The sequence below is a fragment of the Triturus cristatus genome, chromosome 2_2 (genome assembly GCF_964204655.1).
Source record: "Triturus cristatus chromosome 2_2, aTriCri1.1, whole genome shotgun sequence".
NCBI classification, from domain to species: Eukaryota; Metazoa; Chordata; class Amphibia; order Caudata; family Salamandridae; genus Triturus; species Triturus cristatus.
This window is the reverse complement of record NC_140582.1, coordinates 1,051,370,873-1,051,390,709: the sequence shown is the minus strand read 5'-3', so window position 1 is coordinate 1,051,390,709 and position 19,837 is coordinate 1,051,370,873. Positions and strand designations below refer to the sequence as shown.

Below are 19,837 nucleotides of genomic sequence, written 5' to 3'. Positions count from 1 at the left end.
ACAAGAGGAAGAAAGCAGTAAAGAGACCAGATGCGGTCACTCCCAGAGATTTGAGTCAATGACTGAAGTGAGCTGACCCACTGCCCAATGCTGTCTTTTGTGGTGGGTGGAAGCAAAATGTGAATGCCATTTAAGCAAGCCAATGGCTGAAGACCTCTTAGTGTATATATATACATGTATTTTTGAAGATTTGTTTTGAAAAAGAAAAGGCCTTGACTAACACCAGACCTATAAAATCTGTAACAGTGACTGCATCTCTGCTCTTGTGCCAAACATCATGAAGTTATAGTCAGCCAGCTTAAGTCTGACCAACAAAACACCAAAATATTCACTCAACATGCAAGCAGGTCAGGTGGAAAGGCCTCAGTAGGAAGCGAACACCATTTGGTCTTTTACAGTTGTGCAGGGGTGGAATAGGTGCTCAAACCGGGCAAAAAATTACCAAATAATAGATGTATTAAAGTGATTGTATCTTGAGTGGTCCAACAAACAGATTAGGTTGGAAATCTCACTTATGGATGTAACATTAGTCAGAAGGTAATAATTCTAGAACTGGTTTGAAGTCCCCCATTCAAACATATAATGATGAGTTTAGCTACTGTGCTAAAGATGATGATGAGGTAGGAGTGACATTCCTCCCCTTTATTGGGGGTTTGACTGCCATCAGGTCAGAGGATAATGAGTAGGAGGCCTCTGGAAGACAATATTACAAATAAGAAGAGATTGCTGAAGAGAGGAAGGAAGGAGATGTAGCTTTGTTGTTGGTAGGACTAGGTCAACAAGAGAACTAACTAAGGCTTATGTAGAGGCATGAGATTAGATTTGCTTGGAGAAAATATTTTTGGTGAATGAGAGAAGAAGGATCTTTGCTTTCTAGAAGCCTAGGCTGGATTTATTGGCAGCGAAAGTTTGGAGGTAGGCAAGCCAGTACAACTGAGAGGTGGAAGCAGCCATTGCTAAGGCTGTGTGAGCTGTTGGATCCAGGACATTTGAGAAAATATCAGTGGATAGCTAAGAAGGAATTTCCTGTTTTTGACTCATTGTATGCCACCCCAAAGTGAGGTTTCCTAAAGAAAACTTATCATAGGTAAATGTGTGTTTAAAATAAAGCACTGTTATTATTTACATAAACAAACTATAAAACTCCGAAACCAAAAACAAGAAACTAATAATGTAAAAAATATCCAACAGAGATAGATATTATTTTATGTTATGTTAATTTAATTTCTTAAGCGCAACAGTTACCCTAGGGTGTCTTGGCGCTCATCACTGCCTATCGATTACTGAGGTGTATGGTGCCCATAGGGTGAAAAGTCAAGTTTGCAGACCTTTCCTGAAAGTAATGAGCTTGGTTGTGTTTCTAAGATGGAATGGAAGTTCATTCTAGGCCCTTGCGGCACAAGTGATAAAACTTCTACCACCCCATTTCACTTTTTTGGCTGCGGGTACGGTCACTCCTTTTGCTCTCATGGAGCAAAGGGCCCTTCTGGGAACGTACCATTAAAAACGCTGTTTCAGATGGTCGGCCAGCTCCCTGGAGGGCCTTAAAAACAGTGCAAAGGGCTTTGAATTTAATCCGTTGTTTGATTGGGAGCCATTGTAACTGTTTTAATTCTTTTTTAACAGAGACAAACTTGGATGTCCCAGTCATCAATCTGGCTGCCGCATTTTGCACGAGTTGGAGTCTGTTTAGGTGCTTTTTTGGGGGATATTTACGTAAAGACTGTTGCAGTAGTCCAGCTGCAACATAATAAGTGAGGTGACCACTGTCCAGTGACTATCTGCCGGTAAAAGTTACTTTATGTTCCTTATCATTCTGAGAAGATAAAAGCTAGCTGAGACAACCGCATTCACCTGGTCCCAGAAGGTAAGTTTGTTGTCAACTATGTCTCCCAGATTCTTTGCTTTCTTAGTTGGTTCGGGGAGGGTCCCCAATTCTTCCGGCCACCAGTCTGGCATCCAGAAGTTGGTATTGTTGACAAAAATGATGACCTCGGTTTTGCTTGAGTTGAGCATCAAGCAGTTCAAAGACATCCACAACCTGACCGCTTTCATGCAATCATGAAATCTTCTTCCTGTGTCAGCCTTTTGCCCAGGACGAAGTGACAGCACTATTTGCGTATTATCTGCGTAAGATGTTAGCTGGAACCCAAATGATCTTATCAAGGCCGCCAGGGGTGTCACATAGACATTAAAAAGTGTGCGACTGAGGGACTAGCCATGTGGTACCACCTACGGAAGGGAAACAGGGTTAAAGCGGACTTTAAGTCCACAGTTTGAATTCTTTCTGTGAGGAAAGATTTCAGGAGGTTCCAGGCGTTACCTTGTACCCCGCCTTCTGATAAACGGTTCATCAAAACATCATGATAGACCGTGTTGAAGGCTGCCGAGAGATTGAACATAATCAATGCTGCGTTACCTCCTTGGTCCAGAGCTTCTCTTATTTCCTCTGTGGATTTTATCAAGGCCAGCTCAGCGCTGTGCTCTGTTCTGAATCCAAATTGTGTTGGGTCTAGTATATTGTTTGGAGAAACGTGCTGAGTTGAGTATTCATTACTTTTTTGATCATTTTAGCCGGTAGGGGGAGATGAGAGATTGGTCTATAGTTGTTAGGGTCCTTAGGATCAAGATTTTGTTTTTTAAGCAGCAGAAGAATGGAAGCTATTTTTCATCTTTTGGGAAACTGGCCAGACTCAAACATGGCATTAAACAGTGGGGTGAGTGCCACACCAATAAGCTCTGGGACTTGTTTAATCACGGACACTGGGCAAGGGTCATAAAATGGTCCCGATCAGATGGAGGCCAGGAGATTATTAGAATCCCGCTCCTCCAGTGGTGAGAATCTGTCTAGACTGGATTGTGACTTGGTTGCACTGAATGCCTGCACAGCTGAATCCCGTCTCCACTGTCTGGGAGAGCTTAAATGAGGTAAAAATGGGTTCCGCCTTCTGCTGAAAGAAATTAGTTAGTTAGTCTATGTGGACCATAAATTTGAGACTTGACAATAAAGCAAATTCTAGTTAAAATGGAAGATCCTAAAATACAATAGATTTGAATTTAAGAGAAAATTGGTTGAAAACTTTACAGGGTAGGGAATATTAAGAATAGAAAAAGCTTATTTTATCACCTAATAATGTGATTCATGTAAGCGTTTATTTTTGGAAATGTTGAAATTGAATTGAACAAGTGTACAGCAGTTATCCACTTTATTCTTTTTATGTCATAGTGAAAACTCAACAGAAGTGTGTCAATCGATTGTAAGGTGTATTTTTTACTGATTAGTTAACCAAGTTTAAAACATGTAATTGTATTAAAGTGTTTCAAAACAAGAGGTAAAGGCTGGTTCCTCGATTAGTGATTGATTTTGGAAATCCAGTACATGTGGGTTCCATAGGAATCATTCTTTGTTGCTGTATCAGATGTTTCATGTAATGCAAATTATTAAAATGCATATTTAATCTGCATTTTCAAATGAAGACAGGTTTTGTGCATAGCTTCATTTTCTATGCACACTTGCTATGCTGTCTATTTAGTCCATCACATTTGAAAATAATTGAATCCACTAGAGAGAGAATGAATACATTAGTGAAAGTAATCCCAGTGCTTTGAAGGGCAAATCTTGAAATTTCAAGTTGCTAAGAAGATAGCAATTAATTTAGAATTATTTTGTTGCTATTTAGAAGTTAAAAACAATTATTGAGTATGCTTTAATATACCGAGGGAAAGTATCAATAACAATTACATTTCAGTAATGAAAAACATTTTTGTATTTTTTGTATTGTTTTAGACTACATTTTGATTACAAACTACTTAGTTTAAATTTTCATTGCACCTCCTCTGCAGATCTATAGTTTTATTTTTAACAACCAACCTTAAAGCTGAGTCACAAAAGTAATTGTAAACCTATACTGGTAGATTCCAAGTAGATTTACGCTGTTTTTGAAATTCTCACGAATTCCAGAAATATTCCTAAGAAACTGTATCAGTCACAGCTTTGTATGAGTACTCATAAGCATGAGCAGTTACGAATGGATAATTGTATATGGTGTACATGGAATAAATACATTTAAATATGCAAATCACCTTTTGTGAATTGCAAAGGTGAATTTGCACTTGTAAAGCATGCCATTTGAGCACCGAAATTGAACAGCTTTATTAATTTAACCTAAGTGTCCTGATGAGCTATGTGGAGCTTGAGAACTATGAACCCAAGAACAGTGGCAAAATCCTATTAAAACAATGTTAAAAAAGAGAACATATTATATTCGAGAACAGAATAGTATTTGCTTTACCTTATTAAGGTTCATATGTTTCGTTGTACTGCGCAGATCTGTTTCTGACATGCTACTTGTTGTATCTAAAGAAAAGATGCACAACACTATTATTAGCTTTTAATTTTGAACCTCAATATTGTACACAGTTAATAAGTTTGAATATGACAACTGTTTAATTTCGTGTCGTTAACTAACAATACATTTCAAATGTATGCTAATCAGCACAACATTCACAAAAACACAGATTAGCGAAAACACATTTCAAAATATGAAACTAAGATTTACAAAAGCTCAGACGTTGGGGATTTGTGGACTCAATATTTTACTTGAAAAGTTATGGCGATAGAGGAAAAGAAGAAAGTAGCATGCCATTAAACATTAGCGAATAAAGGTCCTGTACTTCAACTGTACTTACAAATCCCAGTATACTGGTGAACTAAAGCGTGGGTCCTAGGAATGGAAATGTTAAGTTATAACATGGGTGAGAAGTTTAAAATCCAAGGCTTACAGACTTTCATTGAAACCAACATTTGAGGAGGGGTTTAAGAACAGAATGTGTACAGTAGTAACTGATTAGAGAAGTCACTAAAATGGGTCGCTCGTAAATAAGTAGGCTTTTATGATAGTACCTTGTGCAACACGTCCTCATTAATAAGCATTTTATAGGTGGGGCGCATTCTTCCCATACAGGCGTTGATCTCATTAGTCCTGAGCTAGGTACTGCTCTCCACCATGAAACCGATATCTGGAATCTGAGCATCATGATGAGCGGAGCACTGGAAAGTAATGAAGCCACCCCAGCTTGGCTGTATGCTGTGGGGACATAGCTTGTGTTCCAGTTCGTACATGCTCACAGGAAGTGCAGAAATTACAGGTGGTGCTTTCGAACTGAGACATTCTGCTTGCTTTGACACACTCGGAGTGTTTGTATTTGGTGATTCCTGCAGACTGGTGAGAACTATCATGGCACGGAGATGAGGCTGACGTGGCCTCAAGGAGTCAAGGGCTGCATCATGATATGAAACAGAAATTCAAGCAGAGTGACCTGCATTCTACATACACAATATCGGGCTCGTTTCGGGATCTTGCAGCCAGAACTTCTTAATTCTTCAGTCACTTGGGTTTAATAACAATTGCTACAAGACGCTGAAATTATTTGCAAAATATGTGTATTTGGACACATCTCACGCTGTTCATTATGAAAGTGTATTCTACAATCTCTGCTTTTACTCGCTGTAGAATGGAATTACAATGAATAAAACACCCAAGGCTGGTTCTACAATCACCGCGTGACGCACAGACAAAAATGCACCGCTCAGTTCTGAGCCTTTACAATTTATTTGGGTACAATAGAAGGCACATGTTTTTAACAGACAAAAATCGATACTTACACATCACTTGGGCTTCGATTGTCGAAATGGAGCCGAGTCGCCGAGGGCAGGATGTGTGGGAAGACACTTTGCTTATATCTCATGAGAACAATGTCTGATGAAAAAGGAAAATAAAGGAGCAAAATAATGGGCACGTGCACAACCTTTGGTTGATTCGGTGAGACGAATCAAAATATCGGACGAAGCCAGACACAACTTGGAGACGAATCTCTTTTTTAACTGATCGAGATGTTGAGTTTATAGAAGCAGAAATGTGGAGCCATTAGGTGTGTGCAGTTCAAGGGATGTGACAGTCAAGAAGGGGATGGATATTACATAACATTTCATCAATTGCAGAAGTAGGATTAACACATTGCAACATAAACGTTCAAATATACGTCACTAAGCACCAAGCCTATCTCAGGTTGAAGGATAGAAAAGTCCTCGCTTCCTGTCCTCAATGGAACTGGTAACTTTCATTTATAAAACTTGTAAATGACACATTTCAAAAGAGGACCAGACGCAAGGATTATGCTAGTGCACAACCTAAGTCAGCAATATATTTGCAATAAAATATTTGAAAGTTATGCTCTGCAGACCAATCACCTAATCCATAGTCTTGCCCAAAATAACTTCTATCAAGAATCAGCTCTGGTTGCCATTGCCCCCATGTCGAAAAAAACACTGAAGCTTTTATTATCTATGTCAGCCACAGTTATTATCCATCGTACTCATTTACCTAAAGTTGGAGTAGAAAATGAGGCAAAAGCTCCCTAAATGAGATAGACAACTGTCAAGCATCCCCGAGCCTAAACACTCTCATTCTGTCATCTTAGGAATTACAGCACTGAACAGCATTTTATCCCTGGAAAGCTGGGATGTTTGTAGCAGTAAGAAACTTGAAGCCTAATCCTCGTCCCTGTGCACTTAACTAAAATTGAAAACTTTGGCAAAAGCTAGACAATTATACACAAACTGCAGCTGTATCACAACTCTGAACACTTTAATGGTACGAATGTGTATCACATGTGTATGATCCTCTTCTTAGAGTACAGTCATTTCCATTCTGAGCAGTTACAAGGGTGCTGGTTCCAAAGATAACGTTGCCTTCAACCCTCATTCCCTTTCTGGGCCTCAGCGGTTACCACCGCTGTCCCATGATTCCCTCCTTCGCAAGGTTGCCCCCTTTTTTGCTGGGGCCTCTCTGGAGGACCTTGTGCCTCCAGTTCTAGACCGTAGAATCCTTTCCATGGCCCCCAAACCCTTGAAAACTTCCCTGGGCAGCTCCTTACATCATAGGCTACTTTTTTTGTCTCCATACAAAGTATCATGCCACTCATACATTGCCCCTTGATCGGTGGGGTGAGGATCTCTTTGGCTATGTCTCACTTTACTAAGATAAAACCCAGGGTACAGAAGAGGAGTTGCTTCCTGGGTAAATCTACCTCGCTCGGTGCCTCCAGTACTAGGAACTGTAGGGTGGATAGTATCTGGGTCCCCAAAATGGTGGTAAACTCTGAGATCTCTTCCTGCCAGTATGCCTGTATCTGGCGGCAGACCCATATCATATGAAAACATTTGCCCACAGAGTCCCCCACATCCCCACCAAAATCTGCAGTTCCCTCACTTGGCCACCAAGCAACAGAGGGGTCACCTGGGAGAATTTACTTCACGCCCCACAGAAATTCATGGCCTTATCCCAAGCCTCCAAGGGGGCTTTCGTCAGTCACAGCAGGGTGCGTCTAAATCGCTTACCGCAGATATAATGTATGTGGGATTTTCCATCCATCAGGAATCTTTCCAGCCTTGCCGCCAGGTCATTCATGAGTGCAAAGCTCAATTGGTTCACTGCCTGGAGCTGCCTAAATAATATTCCCTAATGTCTGGCAGTGAAATACCTCCATTAAACACGGTCCTTTGTAATGTTTGGAGAGCTATACAAGGGGGGCATCCATCCTAGAGGAGATTCCTCAGTGTGCCATCCAAGAATTTAAAGAAGGAATCAGGCATCAGCCGAAGAGTATCATGGAGTACAAAAAGAAATGTGGGCAGGTTGATGATTTTAAAAAAGTCAGCCTTATCCATGATAGAAAGTGGCAGCCATCACCACAGTTCGGCCTCTACCTGGAAAGGGAAAATCATGGCAGCTCGGGGGTCAGTGACCCATTTTGTAAACAACATATTTATCCCAGTTGATTTTTGTAGGAAGCTAGCTCTGTATATACTATACCAAAGTAAGGTGTTGTGTGCACAGAGTCCAGTGGATCCCCAGAGGTATAGCAGAGGCTAAAGTAGATAATACCTTACTCTCCTTTGTGGTGGTGTGGTTGAGCAGTCAGGCTTATCAGGAGGGTGTGTTAAGCCTTTATTGTATTCATTCAATCAAGAACTGATGGCACACACAGAAACTGAATCCATACCAATTAGGTAAGTATAAAAAAGTATACTTAGATTTTATTTCCAGAACCAAACAGGACTTGACACAGGTAAGTAGGATATTCTTTCAAATGCAAAACTTTATAGGAAAATGAAATTGTGGTAGAAATTGGAATCGTTATCGGGTTGTATTTGCATTTGAAAGAGTTCAGAATGCAGTGAATTTAATTTAGATTACTTTTGCGTTAATTTTCAGTTACTTTTACTACTCGAAGTGATATGCCTAGATATCACACCGTGGGTCTTACAAAACAAAGGTAAGTCTGACAGTTTTTGGTTCAAAGAAAGTTACTTGGGCTTTTATACAAAAATCAGTTCAACAGAACATTTTAACATTTTATAAGAAAAATCATAACATGGATTCCTACAGGAGAAAAATAATGTTATTGGTTTGCAGGTAGGTAAAAGACCTTCAGAATGGTTGTTCGGCATTAGATCCAAGGTTCACAGAGACACTCAAATTGCACCACCAGTGGCACTAGGGCTGCCAGGTGCAGAATGCTAGGGTCCATTGTTAGCCAATGGGGCTTGGGAGCCTTCCGCCGGGGGCTGCTCACGAGCAGGCCAGTCGGTTTTGTGAGCAAAGCTCCTGGGGTTAGGATCAGCATTGCAGGGGCTAACAATCAGCACAAGAACTGCACCACCAGTGGCACGGAGGCGGCCAGATGCAGGGTGCCAAGATGTCATCAAGAGCCCTGCTGGTTTCAGTTAAGATCTCCGGTTCCAAAGAAGTGCTGTAGAATTCGTCAAGGAGGATTCCTGAGGGCGACCACTGGAAAGAGAGGTAAGTTGGAGGGTTGAGGGATGCCTGGACACTGTTGGTTGGGCCAGCTAAGGCCGTGGGGCATCGGGTGCAGGGGTGTCTTTGGTCATCGGGTGTTCTTACCAAATCCAGTCACGTTCAAGGGCACCCCACGGGTTGAGGCTGCAGGAATCGGGTAGAAGGTCGAGGAAGGTCAGTGAAAACAACACATCCCAGGTAGGGGTACACCAGACCCCAGCTCAGGATCGGTGGGGATACTTCCTCGTGGTGTCTGGCAACTTGAACTCAGGCCGTGGGTGGCGGCTGCAGAGTGGTGCAGAACTTCAGATTCTGCTGGATCCGGGGTCTGTGTTGGAGTCTGTGATTGAGCAAATCCGGTCCTCCCCGGAGACAGAATCTGTTAAAGAAAGGCAGGGCATGTATTTCAGGTTCTGGTGGGTTGTTGGACGCTGGACATGCCAGGGTTTGGCTGGATGCAGGTTGAAGTCAGGCCAGGCCGGTAGCACTGGGCCCAAAGCAATAGTCGCTCTCTTCTTCCTCGTTGAGCACGGCTCTTCAGCCCTTCTTCTTCAATCTGAGGAGGCAAGTTTTTTTAGGGGCATTACAGGGGTGTGCAGGGCAGGACCAATAGTTCCGTTCCTTGGGCTGAGCAGCCCCCCCTATTATGCCACCCTGTCTTACATGCACCTATCAGAGAATACAGAATCTTCCACACGGTGGCTCAACACTCGGCGAAGCAGGAGACATAACACAACACCTTTAGAAAAAGGTTTTATTTTACAAAATGCAAGGACTCCTCTGTTAGAATAAGGCTTGGGGTTTTATTTTACACAATGCTCTCTAACAAAAAGGCTTTCCCGGATGCCAAATGCAGAACATTCAAATATATATAGCGATATATATGTTTCTATGCAAGCAATATTCTAAATGCATGAATAATACTGATTAATAAACAAGCAGCAAATAATATGAGATAAGACTCAAGCAAATATACTGGGACGTCCTGCAAGAGATCAGAAAGATATGTATAGATCAGATGATTACTTTGGATGTGCGCCTCAACTCACTCACACATCACAAAGAAAACACCTCAAATGTCCAAAACCACTGGCCAAACATCACAATGGCAATAACCAAAACTTAATACTTCACCTGGTGCAAACACTGCATCTCAGCCCTCTCCTGACTGGGGAATTTAAACAGCATGGGTTGAGAGCCTCAGCACCCAGAGTTCCACGCTCCGAAGTAGACACGTCCTTCCCCATTCGGATTCCAAACTCCTGGTTTCTAAGTCAACAACCCTCAGCTTTATAATCTCAAACACACTAGAAGGTTCGGGAGAGACCTCCCCCCACGCAAGAGAAATCTTACCAGAACTGGCCAGGTTCCAAGCAAGCGTTCCCATTGCAGGAAGGAGTTCCCTTGTCCCCTTCTCCAAATCTCGCATGTTCCAGCCTTTATCTGAAGAAGCTCACAAAGCCTTCCGGGTACATTAAACAATCTCTCACAAAAACAATCCTTGAACCTGATTAACGCAAACAACTTGCAAGCGCTGCTGCGCATGCAGAAAAAGCTGAAGCAAGGCAGAGTGTCAGAATTCAGGATGACATGAGGCCATGTCAAAGCCATCAATGTACAACACAATTCACAATTGTGCACAACTGCTTGCTTGTAGATTCACATACTTTATCTCTCAATGTCCTATAGCATCACATATTTTAATGTACAACACCGAGCACATGTGTGCATCACTGCCCACAACACTGCACTTCGAGACCAAAAAGTACATTCCACACCTCTCTCTCACTCTCACTCTTTCAAATGCACATCCCACATGCTCTGTTCTTGGCAAGGCTGTCAAACTCCGTGACAGCTCCCACTGAAAGACAGCAAGATTACAACAAAGAAACGGGGAACTACCTTTACAACGCAACTTTTACAACGCTATGCTATTACAACGCATTTTTTACAACGCAAAAACTTTTACAACGCATGCTTTTACAACGCATGCTATTATATGGTAAGTACTTTTACAACGCATATACCTTTACAACGCATTCTTTGAAAATGCCTTTACAACGCATGCATTTACAACGCATGCATTTACAACGCATGATGTTATATGGTAAGTACTTTTACAACGCATATACTATTACAACGCATTTTTTAATGTTGGTATTTTAATTTAAATAAATATATATATCGTATAATTAATTTTTATTAAAAAAAATATAATGTTAAAAAAAGTGAGTAGTTTTTCAAAATATTAATACTTGAGTATTTTGTCTAATAGAAATGTTTTTTTGGATAGTTAAATTAATACTTGAGTATTTCTCTAAATAGAAAGAGTATTTTTAAATTTAATTTGAAACATATTAGAGTTAATAGTGAGTTTTTTTAAAGTTAAATTAATACTTGAGAATTATTCTAAATAGAAAGAGTATTTAATATTTAAATTAAAAAAAATAAGAGTGAGTAACTAAATATTAATACTTGAGCATTTTTAAAATTTTAAAGTGTATTTTTTACATTAATTTAGTACTTGAGTATTTTTTTTAAAAAACAGTATATTTTAAATTTAATGAAATAAAAAATTTTGAGTACTTACTAAAAATAATAATACTTGAGTATTGTAAAAAAATATAAGTAATAAGAAAGATTAATACTAGAGTATTTTTAAGTTTCTAAAATAAAGTATAATTATTTTCCAAAAAAAGGAAGAGTACTTTTTGACTATTTTAAAAAAAAATAAGAGAAATTTTTTTAAAAAATTTACAAATATAAAAATAATTTAAATATTAAAAGAGTAATAAAAAATGCATTTTAAAAATAATAATAGTTACAAAAAAAAGAGAAGGAAAAAAACTACTTACTTTTAAAAAAAAATTCCCACGGTTTTGCATTGAAGTCTATGAGCTTATTTGTCCTTCATTTATTTTGGCAGCTTCAGAATATACAACCCGCGGAACAAGAAAAGAAGGATCAGAAAGAGAAGAAAGAGGAAGTTTTGAAGGGAAAAGACAATAGAGTCGAGGTAAGGAACATATTTAGTAAATTTACATTTAAATAGTTACAATTTTGAAGTTTAAATGACTTTTTAATAAATAATAACAGCAAACAATTATTGTTTTGAAAATATTTATTTATAGAAAAATCATGAAAAAATAAACCATATTTTTATTTAATTTTGCAATGTAAGTAACATTTTCAAAAAAACATATAAATATTTTATTTACATTTATAAACATTTATTTACAGATTAGTTAAATAAAGTAGTCCGTTGTAAATTTTGATGCACGCGATGACGTAATGACGTGAGCGTCGACGTAATGCGCCATTTTGCAGAGCATCGGAGGAGGAAGCAGCAGGAAGCTGATCTGCGGTCAGGTAGGAAATATTTTCATTTGAAATTATAGATTAAACCTTTAAAAGGGATACATATATAGTGAGGAAAGAATAAGGAGAGGTTGCGGGAAAACTAATTGATGTCTTAAATGTTTTTAAACATGTCCACATTAATGTCATTAATGTATGCCTATGTCGGGTCGCGAAAAGTTATTTTTTTATTTAAAAAAAGTATGTAACTGTTAAAAAATTTAAAGTTACTGTTCAGAAAGTTGATTTCTTTACTTAGGAAGTAACAAAAGTAATGTCGATCTTCATTTCTAATTGAAAAAAAGTAGCGCACTTGTAAAATTTGGAAATTAAAGATTGATTAAAAAATGGTGATTAAGCAGCAAAGTGCATTTTGGATTATGGTTTGACTTGTAGAATTTAGATATGTTTGAGTTTTGGTGATTTCTTAGGACGGAAATTATAATGGAAGTTATCGGTAATTATATTAATGGAGTTCCGATGTTGAAAAATTGTTCAAATACTATGGGACAGTAAATTTGTAGACATTGGTAGTTTTTGCTAGAAATGAAGATTTGTTAAAAAAAAAAAAGGACCCGACTTGTTTGTTTGAAAAAGTTTTTAGAAAAAAACATTGTATGCCAATTGTAATTTGAAAAATATTAAATTTTGAAGCAAAGCAGGAAAGTAAGTTAATACATTATTTTAGAAAGAAAGAATGTTAGAAAGATTTTCCAGGTAGTCTATAGCCACACACAACGAAAATTGTTGTAGAATTGCCAATAGTCTCTCAGACATTTCCCTTGTTTTGACTGTTACTCGTGGGTTTAGACTACCTGCGAGTGTTTGGGCTATTCTCATTTCTTGAAAACTTTGCTCCTTCTTCAAAGTTTCCAAAAAAGAGTAGAAGTTTGGATGTGGTTTGCCAATTGTGTGGTTGAAGGAGTTATGCCATCCCTCAATGGCATTGTTTGTTTTTGCTTCTCCCTCTAAACAACTCGTGTAGCAGTTCCACCACTCCACATGGAATCGTGGCTTCCTCCTGCGACCCGATCTGCTTAGGTGTCCAATCCATGTGTCCTCAAAATAATTTAGAATGGGTGCCAATTTTTCTTCGTTACTCGTATAATAAACAGATTCTATAATTGCAGTGTAGTACTCGTCCACACTATCGGGAGGAACAAAACAAAGTGCAGTTAATTTTTTTAGTTCAAATTGTAGTTTGCTATCCCGAGAATATTCTGCAACTAGGGATGTTTTCTGTAATTTACGCCAAAATGCCTGCGAAAAATGAAAAAAACATCCCTGAATTTGGGTATCCGTGTACGTTTTAGTGATCACATTGATCATGCTCAATTCAAAATCAATAATTATTTTTCGAGGACTTGAAGATGTTTTACTTTTAATCACTGATAAAAGTTCAGTGTATGTTGCAGAAGTCTTATCAGGTAGCAAACTATAAACTAAGGGAATAACACTACTGTTAATTTTAGCATGTATAGTGTAAATTTGAGTGAAAGGATGGGGTGTACTTTTAAACGTCCCATCCATCATCCAAATTTCACTACTTTCTAACTTAGCAAGGTTACGTGGGGTACTAAAAATGAGAATTCGTTTCTGAGGGTTTTCGTTGTCATGCAGAAGGAAAGGTTCATCAGAAAAAGAAATAGAAAGATCATGAGGAATTCTAATGTCAGAGAAAGAATGTGGTGTAGATAATTGAATGTTACTTGCCTGCTTTTGTCTCTGAATAATTCTTCTCAAATTAGGAATTATAGGCATGTTACTAGCAACATGACTGGGGACATGCTGTGCAACCTCTCTTAAAATGGATCCTGTAGAATCATTGGAGGTGCTTGCAATAGCTTTCATTTCGTTTATTGTTTCTCTAATTTCTACCTCCATTGCAGAGGCAGAGTGGTTATGTTCTGTGTTTTTCACAACTAAATTATCAACAGTAACCGCTCTGCCACTGCAATGGGTAGTGTAGTATTGCACACACCTCCAATGATTTCTAGTTAAACTTATTCTTTCCTTACTATATATGTATCCACCATGGTTTAATAAATTTTTGCCCTTCTTGGATTTAATAAACTTTGCAGCTTCCAGACTAGACATTATCTGAAAAGAGAAGAGAAGAAAAAAAAATTAGCCTGACAAAATAAATGAAATACCAAAAACATAACATTTACACTATCCAAAACTTTCCCTACTGCTGCACCTTCCAGGAGTTAGAATAGTAAATTGCACCCCTACACCATCCAACACTTTCCCTACTGCTGCACCTTCCTGGAGTTAGAATAGTAAATTGCACCCCTACACCATCCAACACTTTCCCTACTGCTGCACCTTCCTGGAGTTAGAATAGTAAATTGCACCCCTACACCATCCAACACTTTCCCTACTGCTGCACCTTCCTGGAGTTAGAATAGTAAATTGCACCCCAACACCATCCATCACTTTCCCTACTGCTGCACCTTCCTGGAGTTAGAATAGTAATTTGCACCCCTACACCATCCAACACTTTCCCTACTGCTGCACCTTCCTGGAGTTAGAATAGTAATTTGCACCCCTACACCATCCATCACTTTCCCTACTGCTGCACCTTCCTGGAGTTAGAATAGTAAATTGCACCCCTACACCATCCAACACTTTCCCTACTGCTGCACCTTCCTGGAGTTAGAATAGTAAATTGCACCCCTACACCATCCAACACTTTCCCTGCTGCTGCACCTTCCTGGAGTTGGAATAGTAAATTGCACCCCTACACCATCCATCACTTTCCCTACTGCTGCACCTTCCAGGAGTTAGAATAGTAAATTGCACCCCTACACCATCCAACACTTTCCCTACTGCTGCACCTTCCTGGAGTTAGAATAGTAATTTGCACCCCTACACCATCCAACACTTTCCCTACTGCTGCACCTTCCTGGAGTTAGAATAGTAAATTGCACCCCAACACCATCCATCACTTTCCCTACTGCTGCACCTTCCTGGAGTTAGAATAGTAAATTGCACCCCTACACCATCCAACACTTTCCCTACTGCTGCACCTTCCTGGAGTTAGAGTACTAAATTGCACCCCTACACCATCCATCACTTTCCCTACTGCTGCACCTTCCTGGAGTTAGAATAGTAAATTGCACCCCAACACCATCCATCACTTTCCCTACTGCTGCACCTTCCTGGAGTTAGAATAGTAAATTGCACCCCAACACCATCCAACACTTTCCCTACTGCTGCACCTTCCTGGAGTTAGAATAGTAAATTGCACCCCAACACCATCCAACACTTTCCCTACTGCTGCACCTTCCTGGAGTTAGAATAGTAATTTGCACCCCTACACCATCCATCACTTTCCCTACTGCTGTACCTTCCTGGAGTTAGAATAGTAAATTGCACCCCTACACCATCCAACACTTTCCCTACTGCTGCACCTTCCTGGAGTTAGAATAGTAAATTGCACCCCTACACCATCCAACACTTTCCCTACTGCTGCACCTTCCTGGAGTTAGAATAGTAAATTGCACCCCTACACCATCCAACACTTTCCCTACTGCTGCACCTTCCTGGAGTTAGAATAGTAAATTGCACCCCAACACCATCCATCACTTTCCCTACTGCTGCACCTTCCTGGAGTTAGAATAGTAAATTGCACCCCAACACCATCCATCACTTTCCCTACTGCTGCACCTTCCTGGAGTTAGAATAGTAATTTGCACCCCTACACCATCCAACACTTTCCCTACTGCTGCACCTTCCTGGAGTTAGAATAGTAATTTGCACCCCTACACCATCCATCACTTTCCCTACTGCTGCACCTTCCTGGAGTTAGAATAGTAAATTGCACCCCTACACCATCCAACACTTTCCCTGCTGCTGCACCTTCCTGGAGTTAGAATAGTAAATTGCACCCCTACACCATCCTTCACTTTCCCTACTTCAGCACCTTCTTGGAGTAGGAATAGTAAATTGCACCCCTACACCATTTAACACTTTCCCTACTGCTGCACCTTCCTGGACTTGGAATAGTAAATTGCACCCCTACACCATGCTACATTTTTACTACTGCTGCACCTTATAATATTGGATAAAAATACCTTGTTTTTTCGAAGTTGCTTTTCTTGGTGACTCTTCTTAAGTGGGAAAGGCGTGTAGGCTGGAGTACACACTTATGTGTTGATTGGATTTGAAATGGAAAAATAAATGTCTGGAAAAGTGAAAAAAGGAAAAAAAGAGAAAACTGAACGATGTAGAGAAATGCGAATTTACAATTATTTTTTTGAAAAATTTATAATCATTTTTACTTTTAGTACATAACACTTTCCCTAATGCTGCACCAACCTTTAGTCATGAAATAAAATTCTTAATTCTGCAACTCTTTCTATAATTATATTGGGTTTTTCTTTTACATTAACAATGAAATGGTTAGTCTAATATATAGAAGGTTAAGAAACCATGCTGAATATCAATACCTTGTTTTTTTGAAATTGCTTTTCTTGGTGAGGCTTCTGAAGTTGATTTGGCCTGTTGGCTCAAGATTTAACGTATGTGATGGAAAGAATCTTTCAGCAACGAAACAAACTGTTGTGTTTTGAAAAAAAAGAGGAAAAAAAAAAACTTAACGTTGGTTTGAAATGTAAAATCTGATTAACTTTTAAGAGGCAAGATGGCGGCGGCCTGTTAGACCGCTTTGAGGCAGCTCCCAAGCCAGCGTTCCAAAAAAGGCCAAAAACAAAATGTGGATGAGAGGAAGAGGTCCGGCTGTAATTAAGAAAAACTAATAATGAAAATAAAAGGATTTACCTTATTCCTCGCTGCTCTTTAAAGCCTTGTGTGGTGATCCTGGTATGATGTCCGTGAGCAGAGTGGAAGGTCAATCTTTGGAGTCTGCTACGGACCCTACTCCGCTACAGCTACGTTTTTCATTTTGCACTTCCCTGATTGGATTGCTTGTACTGCGATTGATCGCCCGTGTCCAGGCCAGCGGAGTATCTACTCGTCTGAAGCAGGACGGACCCCTGGAGGAAGACCAGTCAGCTCTGTCTCTCCGGAGGCTCTCCCGTGTATCCTCTGGCATGGCGCCGAAAAACGCCGCTACGATAGCTGCAGCTGCAGCCAAGACTAGAGCAGCGAAGCAGGCTCTTCGTGACAAAGAGCTTGCGGTGAAGCGAGGCGGCACGCGTCAGGAGGGCAGCGGCGGCGCTGCAGGTCTCGGCGCGGGGGCTGGAAAGTCAGCGGGGGCCCCAAGACAGCAGCTGGGTATGCCTGTCGCCATAGCTGAGCCATCCGTGATCGAGCTGCTCCGGAGGACTCCCGCTCCAGTGTCTTCTTCGGCTCAGGTTCAGCTGTGCCCATCAGAGAAACCAGCTGCTTCTCTAATCGCGGGTGACTTGAGAGGTATTTCTGGGCCTATAGCGGCACCTTGTGGACAAACTCAGAACGGCTTAATTAAGGACAAGGAAACAGTGAATACCAAAGTGAATGCTGCTATAAGTATAGGAGTGGACAGCCCTATGCTTTACAATGAGCCTAAAGGTGCAATGGCAGGAGCGCAAGATTTAAAGGCTGGGACAGACTTTAATGCTGGAATACAAGATACAGGGAATCTTCTCTTGTGTGATACTCCTGTCTTGTCTAATGTCGCTTTAGCCTCTTCAACATCACCGATACAGACCACCTCAGCAGGCTCACTCACGTCAGCACCAGTAACTGTACTGGAAATCACTCCAACAATCACTATAACCCCAATTACTCTGGCTTTGGCTGAGCAGGAAGAGCAAGTATTGCAACACCAACCCATTTGCAATATGCCAGAGAATGGTCATGAGATAGCAGATCTTGGCGCCACTTCAAAAAATTTGGGAGATTTACTGGAGGTTCCTGACGGCAAGGAGAAAGCTGATGGGGATGAGATAACTCCCGATCCAACGGACACCGACAGGGATCCTTCAGATTTTTATTCAATATCGGAAGGAATGGAAGACGCTAGATGGTCAGATGACTCTGAACTGGACATGGAAACTAACACTGGCTCAGATACGGAGAGCGACCAAGACGCGCGAATAGCAGAATCCCGGGAAAATAAAAGAGCTACCATACGGAAGAAGAGGGCCCAGGGACTAACTTGGGATTATTCCCCTGCTACCGCACTGGGGTCTCAAGAACAAGCCACCGGCTCTCAACCGACGCAGCGGTGCTCTCCAAATCAACAGGATGCTACGCTCTCCACGGTGATGGATACAGTCCTCCTGGCTATCGCCTCTCATCGAGAAGAGACATCAAGGGATGGACGCAAAGCACAACTTGCTTTGCATAAGGTCCAGGGCGTAGTGCGTAAACTGTCAAGATCTGTTACTGCGTTTAACACCCGAATGACAGAAATGGAAGACCGTATAGTTACTAATGAGGCAGAGGCTGCAGCTACACAGAAACAAGTGGGATTACACGAAGCAGAATTGAGTGATGTAAGATGGAAGCTCGAGGACATGGAGAATCGCTTACGACGTAACAACCTACTCGTTCTCAGAATACCTGAAAATATTGAAGGTACTGATATTCGAGCTTTCATCATTCAACTTTTAAAAGATACACTTCCTGAGCTTTCTTCATGGAATTGGGAGAATGAGGTTCAACGGGCCCATAGAACCCCAATCACTATACGACCCACGCGGAAGCAAGACAATTATCCACGGGCAGTTCTTGTGTTTTTCGGAAACTTTCTTCTTCGACAAGCCATCTCGGATAGAGCCAGGCCAGAAGCTCGACGGACTAGGGACTCCATTTCCTATTTTGTAAGACCGGACTTTTGCCACACGACGGTGGAGAGGAGATGGCGTCTGCGACAACTTATTAAACCCTTTATGGAGAAGAAAGCCTTAGTTTATCTTAATAACCCTGCTAAGTTGAAAGTTATATACAATGGCCAGACCAAATTTTTTACTTCGGAAGTAAAAGCCAAAGAGTTTTTGGACAGTATCACTTAATGGTCTATCAGTGATATTGAGAATGGGAAGAAGCCTGTTATACTGAAACACTGATATATACAGAATAGAGAATCGAGAATTTTGGAAATAAGAGCTGACGAAAAGGGAGAGAATTGAGAGTGGATTGGACATCATTCGGAGTTTATAAAGATAGATTGATAGAATGATAGAATGATATAAAGATATATAAGAATTACTAGTCTTTATATGCTTCTATAAGCCTCTCTATATCTTCCTTATTATTTTTTTGGGCCTTTTTTTTCCCTTCTTCTTTTTTTTTTTTTTGGGTGGCTTGGGAGCATCTCTCCATCACTAAAGACTCTTATAGAGTCTAATTGCCTCACATCATGGGTGGGGGAGGGTGGAGGGTTGGGTGCAGGGGTCTGCTGGGAGGGGGGCGGGAGGGGATACGGGGGGGGGAAAATGCAGAAAAGAGCTTGATCTGTAGTATAGGAACCTTTAAAGGCTTTTTTGTTATTATAATCTACGTAAGTGACTGGAGTTTTACATCAACTATTTTGATTGATTGGAACGGAGTAAATATCGAATGCAAAGTTGGCTGGTGGTGGCGCAAATTATTTAGCATTGGTGGTATCGGTCCAATGGGGAATAGTTTTGAATGGGGAGAGTAAAACTACGATGTTGGAATGTAGC

The 19,837-nt window shown here is 40.5% G+C and overlaps 1 protein-coding gene across 1 annotated transcript in view; it reads right to left on the bottom strand.

Moving 5' to 3' along the window:
- Nucleotides 1–19,837, bottom strand: part of POLN (DNA polymerase nu) — a 2,789,368-nt gene that overhangs the window by 2,157,916 nt on the left and 611,615 nt on the right. The window contains exon 6 of the mRNA XM_085643153.1: nt 4,293–4,357. Within this exon, the coding sequence (XP_085499279.1) occupies nt 4,293–4,357 (65 nt within the window). The remainder of the gene's footprint in view (nt 1–4,292; nt 4,358–19,837) is intronic.